At 40.4% G+C, this 9,705-nt stretch overlaps 1 protein-coding gene across 1 annotated transcript; it reads left to right on the forward strand.

Annotated features, from left to right (window-relative positions):
• Positions 1–2,254: 2,254 nt before the first annotated feature.
• Positions 2,255–2,877, forward strand: LOC147430486 (uncharacterized). Its single transcript, XM_086494543.1, is given in 2 exon segments — positions 2,255–2,707; positions 2,710–2,877. Coding segments are annotated over 2 exon segments (585 nt in total). The 5' UTR covers positions 2,255–2,290.
• The last annotated feature ends 6,828 nt before the right edge of the window (positions 2,878–9,705 follow it).

Consider the following 9,705-nt stretch of genomic DNA (forward strand, 5'->3'; position numbering starts at 1 on the left):
TAACTTGAGTCTAGTGGATATGTACACACATTGTAGGCAATTATATGAGCAAGAAAATACTGAAAAAATGCCATTTTATGGTTCACTCCCATGTATGCCGTCTTTTTTTACTATTGAGGATGTATGCGGTGGGCTTGAAAAGTTGGCCACTCGCAAAGCGGGAGATCTTCAAGGTATCAAGCCGGAGATGATCAAATGGACAGGAGATTTTACCCATGAGTGGATGTGTGATATGTTCAACCTTGCACTTCAACATGGTATGCCTTATGATTGGAGTACTAATTGGGTTAAGCCTTTGCATAAAGGAGGGGATGTAAAGAATGTAAGCAACTACCGGACTATAATGATTGGGTCTCTTATGGCAAAGTTATTTGGGTGCATAATGGAGATGAAATTGAGTGATTGGGCTGAAGAGAATGACAAGCGTGCAAAGGGACAAGCGGGTTTTCGTCGATGCCATAGCACCATTGATCATCTTGTCACTCTTCGTGTTCTCATGGAGGAAAGTCGGTTGAAAGGCAAGCGATTGTATTGTTGTTTTGTGGACTTTAAGAAAGCCTTTGATATGATTCCACGTAACAATTTGTGGAGAAGGATGGAAGAACTCCAAGTGCCAAGTGAGCTTATGCTTGCGGTTTCTCGAATCTATGAGAAGGTGATTTGTCAATTGCGCATGGGAAAAGAAATTTCAGAAATTTTTGTAAGCACTATTGGGGTTAAACAAGGATGTCCATTGTCTCCAACCCTCTTTGGTCTATGCATCGATCAATTGGAACAAATGGTACTTGACTTTATGCAAGAAGAAGGCATTGAAGAGGTCACTATTTGCAATGCGGTAATCATGCTTTTGTTGTATGCGGATGATGTAGTGCTTCTAACACACACTTTAGAAGATGCACAAAAGCTTATGGTTGTCCTTGAGAACTTTTGCTTGCATAGTGGGCTGATTGTAAATGAATCCAAAACAAAGGTTATGCTTGTGAAAACCAACCATAAGGAGAAGCCATGCATTGTGTACAACAACGAGACACTTGAAGTTGTTGAGAGCTTTAAGTACCTTGGCGTTGAGGTTCCATCCAATCACAAGTGGCATGAATGTGCTATGCGTCGTTTGGAAGCGGGAAAGAGAGCATATTATGCATTTGAGAACATGTGTAATGCGGGAAACATCAAGTGTTGGGTTCTCAAGAAGTATCTTTTTGATGCATTGGTGACACCGGTTCTTCTTTATGGAGTTGAAGTGTGGGGTGGGAGCATCTCAAAGTCTACTTGGAAAGAGTTTGAGAATGTCCAAAAGCGTTTTCTTACAAACTTTCTCCAAGTTAAGACACAAACACCATATATGCTCCTACTTCTTGAGTCGGGATCTCTTCCAATTGAGGTTATGGGCATGGAAAGGGTTGTGGAGTACATGATAAAGATGCGTCAAAACCCCTCACATCGACTTCCTACAATTGCATGAGAAGCAAGCAAAAAAGTTCAAAAGACGCATAAAAGCAAGATCTTGAGCACGGGATGGATGCAAGACATAAAGAAGTGGTTTGGGAGATGGGATGCATTACACTTGCTACATGATGCTTCAATTGACTCTCAAGTGAATGAAGCTTTTCTACAACGCCAATGTATTACGGCTTGGGAGAAATCCGGTGGGTCACGCTTCATACATTACACCACCTATATTGCCCCCAACTACAAAACCATGTTCTTCGCTGAGAGAGGAAACCGTACTCACACTTACATGCTTGAGCCTATTCCCTTGTCTGCGATACGCACTATCGCAGCAATTCGGCTTAGCTCCCATTTCCTTCGATGCGAGATAGGGCGTTGGGGAAATGGAGAAGAGTCAAATCGATTGTGCACATTATGCTCACTGCAAGTTCAAGAGTCTAAGTACCACACACTACTAGAGTGGTCAGCTTTTGATCACATCCGAACTTGCTTCTCTCACATTTTCAGCCATAACTTAGACCTACACACTTTCCTCTCCCAGCCAAAGTGTGGGCTCTCCATTGCGACTCTCATCACTACAATTTTGGAGCATCGAGAGTCACTCATCAGCCGTACACGTACTACATCACATGTAACTTTGGTCCCATAGGTCATATTTGACCTCCGAGGACGATAATAAAATCTATCTATCTATCTCTCTCTCTCTCTCTCTCTCTCTCTGAATTCATGAATTCAATGCGTTTTTCATAAACATAGAAGGACATCCCCAAAAGAAGTTTAAATTTAGATGTATTTTCTACCCAGCTCAAGTTCAAGTTGTACAAAGCACCTAGCCAGCCAGATGGGCCACAGACAGAGTCGTTACACACACACACACACACACAGAGGGCAACGTGGCAAACACAATCAGGCCATGCATATTAAGATTTGCAAGTGCACAAGCCAGATAGATACAATACTAGTATGCTCTCGAGCTCATGTAGTTAGTAGGAGGGCGAGCGAGAGACCACATGCACTGAGGAGGCCACAACTAGCAGGGGATGGAGGGGGGTCTGTAGCAGGAGCAACGGGCGGTGGAGGCACCTGGCGTGGCCGGTGCACAGCAGATGTGGACGGCATTGGGGTCGGTGGGCAGATTGTTAGCGCACGTCGTGATGCAGGCCAGAATGGGCGCGTACACAGGCGAAATCAAGGGTCCCTACACCACCAGGTTGCACTGTTGTGCGCTGGCGAAACACGCCCCTGCAGTGTATATATTCCAGGAATCCAGTTAGGTCCAAGTGCTGAGAGAGTGATATAAGGGGCATGGGCGAACAAAGAACAAATAAAGGCACTTACTCTGCACTTGCAGGAGGTGAGGCCCATGAAGGGCGAAGGCCACGAGAGCCGCCAGCACAACAGGACCTGTACTTTGAGGCTTTCCATTGATCTAAGGTTGCGAATTGCTTCTGGAGTAGAGTAGTGCACTACGTAGTACGTTCCAGCCGAGTGAGGCTTCCTTCTTTTATACATAGCTCGGGGTCAAAGCGTGACAGACTGCATTTAATGGGACCGGGGCCGGGGCCTCCTTATAATATAACAAAGGTTCTTTTGTTCCACTATGTAACCTCCTCATATGAATTGGAGTATGAGTAGTTTAATCGGGTTCCGAATCCAATCTTGATTTCAAAAGTTATCCATTCAAGTGCTTTGATTTGAGTTGAAGACCCTATCCTTGATTGGCAACTTGAATTGGCTCATGATATTTTTCGAGCACTTCTTAGAAGTGGCCTAGAGGGCGCTCGCTACTAACAAAGCACAAGTGCCGACGTGGCTCCATCCAGTTTAGGGTATTGCTCCAAAAGCTGTAGCAGCTCCCAATTGTCTATCCATTAACACCTTCACCCCTCACACTTGAAATTTGTGCCTTGCTACTTCTGAAACTTTTTGGCCACAAAGCTGGAAAATCAAGACTAAGTGGAATCTAAGGAGATGTGCTTCAATAATATCAATCCCTCTCTCTATCACGCAAAAATCTCAATGCATTTGTGACCTCTCCATGGCTTCGCATAAGGAACAGACACTTCCTCTCTACACTTCCGTTTCTCTTTATACCAGCCATTGCTCATCGCTTTTGCTTGTAGCTGCGGCATGCGCATCAATGGGCTAGGAGTTGTCAGTACCGCTTGCTTGTAGCTGCGAGTGATATAGGCATGGAGCCTGTGAAATGTTGTACACAATTTTTAGGCTTTTTGAAGCTATTTTCAAATGCTGCTTTTGGGTATCTTTTGAGCCATGCGTGAAATAAAAATCGTGCCTAGGTTAAAAAAGCATTGCCAATAGCAACAACGCAAGGAGACTCAAGTAGAGACGAGCTTGGTAGGAAGGAAGACAAGGTTTGCTGCTAGAGTTCTCTCTCTCTCTCTCTCCCCCCCCCCCCCCCCCCCCCCCCCCATTGACAAGTTAGTGACCACCTTGTTTACTCTTTTTGCCTCTCTTTCTCTCTTACAAATCTTATTTGTTCACTCTCTCTTATAGCTCTCTCTCTCTCTCTCTCTCTCTCTCTCTCTCTCTCTCTCTCTCTCTCTCTCTCTCTCTCTGTGGTGTGTTGGGTCCTTTCTATCACCACAGCTATTCATTAGTTTTCGAAGAATGGTGGGTGCACCCATTATTGCAAGAGGTGGTCGCCATGATGAGCTTCGTAGACACCACACGAAGAAAAGCAAGCACGAGCATGAAGGGAATGGGAAGGGAGATTTGTGGTCTTTATTATGCGAAAATAATTTATCAACGTTTGAAAAAACTTATGAGGATTAATAAAGTCCATAAATTTGTTACAAAACAATATGTGAACAAATCTTCCATGCATCTTAACATTGTGGTCAAAATGTAATAATCCATTATTTCTTGTGATAAGTAGACGTACCTCGTCTTCGGAATTTGGGTATTCAAGTGCTTGGGAGTATCCCTATACTCTTCAGATCCTCTGAATTGCCTTGGCTTCTTGCTTGTTGACGCCATGCTGCTTGGTGTGTGTGTGTGATCTTCTTCAATTGCTCCTTGCCTTTGGGAGGTTCGACTAGCTTTTGAAGAAGTGGCATCCCAGGCCAGGTGTGTATAGGACCAATCCTTTAGTTGCTTCTAGCATGTGTTCATGAAACTGGTAATAGATGATTACCGCATGCCTTAATTCAATTGGAAACGAAGAAACCCATGCAATAAAGGCATAAACCTGGGAGGGTCCCAATGAAAATTGCACAAACCTTGGTAAATTATGGAATACGTTCCACAAAAACTGATCAAACCAGATGATTGAACAGGAACAACTAGAGTTTGGATCCACCCTTTTTCACTGGCATTTAAGAAAGGGTCTATATGAATTCCAACAGTTTCTCAGAAACCGTTTTTGATCCTTAGCCCTGTCCAGAAGAGAGAGTCCCTTGGTGCGAGCAATGATTGAAGATCTTGAGAATTTTTTACCATTACATCAGATAATTTGACTTGTTTGAGCTCGAAGAGAACATCTTGTGCCAAAAGGTGCTTGGAGTGTAAGGCTAAAGTTTCACACTGCTCAACAATGTCCGTGGGAATACTACACAATAACCCTAGAGAGGAAATTGTTAAAGGTGCCTGATGGTTTAAAATTTCATAATCCCAGAGCTAGTAGTAATAGGAAAAGTAACTAAGGAAAAACCTTCCATGTTTATAAAAGCAGTTGTACTCAAAACTCTCACTAACAAATCCATAATTTAGCAGTATTATATGACATCTATGCACAAAGGAAGTTGGCATATACCTTCTTTCACACCTCTTAATGCTAGGTAGTAATAAAAAAAAAAAACCAATGGTTACACGCCTGAGTTCATCATTCTTACTTCTTACACGAGTTGTTGCCTTGTGTGTATCCTTATCTCTATGGTTCATACATCCGCATGATACTTTCTAAGTATATTTAATCTGTGAGTATTTTGGCAGCATCCTGCTTGTAAAACCTTTCTTTGTTAAAAAAAAACTTTCTTACACGATGACATCTGTTCTCACAGGAGGTTGTCGTATACCCCCTTTTTCAATCATTGATGCTAGATTTTCTTTTTTATTAAAAAAAGTAAATGGTTACACATGTTTAGCATTCTTAGATACTACACTAGATGTTGCTTTAGGGGCACCCTTATCTTTATGGTTTACAAGTCAGCACGGTACTTTATACGTATACTTAATTTGTGAGAATTTTGGCGACATTCTGTTTGTACGACCTTAATTTTTTCAAAAATATCCAGTCTTACAAAATGACATTTGTCCTCACAGGAGGCTGTCGTATACATTTTTGATATATTTTTATGCTAAATAGTATTCAAAAAACTGATAAGAAAGACTTTTCATTTTTTCTATTAGTGCTTACACATAATTGTATTTGAGGCTTTCTGTATCAAATCACCTGGTGCTTGCTTGTAGTAGCCATCTGTAGTGCTCCTCCTTCTCACTTAGTGCTCAAGGTAATTCACCACTTGAAATCGGTACCCTCGTTATGGTATTGATACTGCTCCAGACATGCTATCAAAAAAAGGAATTTTTTGCTTAATACCTTTTCTTTTGTTACTCTGTTTATAATATGCATATGCTTGCATGTGCTTGTCCGGCCATGAGCATGTTGGTGAGTACCATCCTAAGTGTAATGTTGTCTCTTATACTCTTTCATAAGTGTGTGTGTGTGTGTGTGTGTAGACATCGTACCATGGTTGTTCCACAAATACATGGAGTGTGTATGCATGTGTTTTGTGTATATAGTGCTTTAAACACATGTGTTTTAATATGGAATTCCAACAGTACATAGACGCTTTTTCGCGAATCGCAAAATGTGCCTTATGGCTCCGTTATTTTTCTCCCTATTCAAGTGCATGCTCTCCTCGGCAATTAATTTGACACAGTACCAAAAAACTCAGTTTTCACCTTGGTGTGTTGCACAACCGGATAATCCGCAGCATTTTTCCTTGGAGTGAGTTGTCGTTGCTTGCGTTATCCCTTGTAGCGGATGGTTGTCCGTATTACCTGGTATCGGTACCGTGTGTGTGTGTGCGTGTGTTGTTTGCCATGCAGCCTTGGCTTGTGTGTGTGTGTGTGTGTGTGTGTGTGTGTGTGTGTGTGTGTGTGTGTGTGTGTGTGTGTGTGAGAGAGAGAGAGAGAGAGAGAGAGAGAGAGAGAGACAACGAGTTCTGAATAGATCCATGTAGCCTTGGCTTCTGTGTGTGTGTGTGTGTGTGTGTGTGTGTGTGTGTGTGTGTGTGTGAGAGAGAGAGAGAGAGAGAGAGAGAGAGAGAGAAATCGAGTTGTGAATATCACTATGGTTTGCTGATAATAGCAAAACTCTTCCAAGCTTGCTGCCTCAACGAAAAAGCTTGCAAAAGGGTGCATCCGAAAATTGATGTGCTGGTCCTGTTTTATACCAAGCTTGTTGAACGGTGCCTTAAAATCCAGTCTCTACTACTTTGCCAGTTTTGGCATTCGGCTCATCTAATACCGCAAGTTGTTATGCAAGTTGGTTTTTTTTCAGCCTTTATATATAATAAAACATTTTTCTATGTATATACTGGCCAATTAGCCATTTGCGATAGGAAAATGTGGTGTTTTAAACCTTACTCAGTTTACGTGTAGGTATCCCCTTTTGTACTCTTTCTTTTAACACCGGATTACTTGGGGTTGGGAGGAATCAAGGTATACCAGCTTCGAACCAGGTTACATAACAACATTAAAATTCTCATGGCTTGTCCATGCCAATATTTGCAAATGAAAACTAAAAACCTAAAGGGGTTCGCTGGCCTTATAATTACGACTTGCATGAGTGGCATCAATTCATATTATCAATTTACAAATTGATATAGCACAAGTTAACATCTCTTTCATGAGTGAGCCAATTAATGTAGAGTGAACGTTTTTAGCCATTACATTGTAGTTGTGCCGGTGATTATCTTTGGGTCCGTGTACTCAGTGAATAAAAACAAGTTTATTTTGCATTTTTGTAGTGTTTTTATATTCCATGTCAATGAAAACCTGATACACTCAAAGATTCTTACACGCATATGGAGGCCAAGTTACCAAATAAATTACAAATTAAGGGGCTTGTCTATGCCATAAGCAAAAAAAAGGGGGCGGTTTCTGGCTTTGAAATCCATCATACACAAAAAAAAGGGGTTTCTGGCTTTGAAATCCATCATCTCGTCCTGCTTTTGAGATATCCTTTTTTCTATCAATCATCCGTCAATGATGTTGTTGCTTGTGTCATTTTTAGAAAAAACCTTTGGTAACATGTGAGCACGTGTGTTGTGTGGTTGTGTGTTCATAATATCTCCCCGTGTTTGTCGTCTTATTGCGTGTGTGTGTGTGTGTGTGTGTGTGTGTGTGTCTCATAAGATGTGTTTATACTTCACATAAGCAGGAATTGAGTCGAGTATGGTAAGCAAGGAGCAGCTCTTAAAAAATACAGTATAGAGTGTTGATCCTAGAGCGAGGGATTGACCCTATAAGCATGGGTGTGTGGGTTGGGAATTGAGAGGGGTGGATGTGTGTACTATCCCAGTGTGTTGGTTATGATCCTTAAATTGTGTGTGTGTGTGTGTGTGGCACTCCCCAATTCCTGAGGAAAGGTGCACTTGGGGGAGGATAGGCCACCAAGTGGACCTATCCTCTACCAATTCTTTGTTTTAAGGTATTGATGGTAAATCTTATGCTTGGGAATTGATTTCCCTCGATGAAATTAGTAATACATGTAATTATCTTCTCTTTTTTGAACCCATTTTCTACAAACATAGAGTTTAGTTTATTTAAATGTGTTACCACATATGATTCTTGGGATGCATTATATAGTATGGGAAGAACTTGTTATATGCATACATTGTATGCCATCTTTTTTGGCCGATTATTACTGGCTGCATGAATGAACGACACATTAGGGCATGGTAACTTATCTGTTTTCCATGCGGTGTATGTTACATACTCTCCTTCAATTGAATCGCACAATTGGATATGTGTATTTAAATATGTGAATTGGTTTTTCTTGTGTGTGGCTTTAATCCTAATAATGTCCAAAGGGTAAATTGTAAAGGGGTCCTCTTGGGACAAGGGTTTTTGGTGATTTAAACATTGCGAAATAAATGGATTATTAACAAATAGAAAATCATCCATATACCTCCATGAATATAAGAATGCCTTCATTATATCAAATTGTGTAAGCCGAGATAGCTTTTTTATGTATCCAATTTCACACCATGCTAAATATAGATTACACCATAATGGTGAACAATTATATCCCATTGGTATACCCTTCTCCTGGAGATAAATATGTGTGCCTAATTTTGTAAAGCAATTATCAAGAACAAACTCATTGATGTTATGTAAATACTCAAATGTCCAGACCACTTCTCTTTTCTTTTTGGTAAGCACAATTTGTCTGCGGCATTTCTTAAATCCAAGATATTTCATATTTTTTATGAGTTTAGCAATGTTGTCTAACACCTCGAGCAGACCATGCATGCCTTTATGAGGGATAGCCTCATAACAAGATGTTATATCAAAGGAATGAATGTTTGTAATACGCTTTGGTAGATTAATCAAAAAATCATATTGATTATTAATCATCTAATATCCATTAGTTTGTGTTCCAGAAAACAATTGTATCTTTTTATGTATAGTTTCGGTGTACTCTATAAACCCTTGTATTAGTCCTTTGAGTAATTTAGTGATTATGGTTGTAGCAGAAGTAAATACACAATTATGCGCATTAGTGATCCATCTGAAATTCATTTTATGGATTTTAAAATTTCCCATAAGATATGGGAGAGAGGACATAGATGGTGTATCTAACCCAATCTCTTGGGTATAAGATCCTATGGCCTGGCAAATTTTCTCCTCTTGTGAAGAAAGAAGACAGAATTCGGGACTTTCTAGCCTTTTCTTTGCTGCTAACTGAATGAGTTTCTTACATATGAATACTGGAGTTTGTGCAGATTTATCAAGTCCGCATATAAATAAGATTTGTAAAATATATTTTATTTCATCCATCAAATCTGTGTTCTTGTACTAGGGAGTTTGGTTTTGCGTATAAAAGGGAAATCTTTGGAAAAACATTTCATTAACTGAACCTTGGATATAATTGTAATGAGTTTTACTATCCTCACATCCTAAAAGGCTACATAATGTCTTCCACACATTGCTAAGTTCTTTTATTATTGACTTAGGGTTTACGTTATACCAGTATTAATGGTATGTGATTTAACCGTTTCTTGA

The sequence above is a fragment of the Adiantum capillus-veneris genome, chromosome 21, assembly GCF_014529385.1.
Source record: "Adiantum capillus-veneris isolate H3 chromosome 21, ASM1452938v2, whole genome shotgun sequence".
NCBI lineage: Eukaryota > Viridiplantae > Streptophyta > Polypodiopsida > Polypodiales > Pteridaceae > Adiantum > Adiantum capillus-veneris.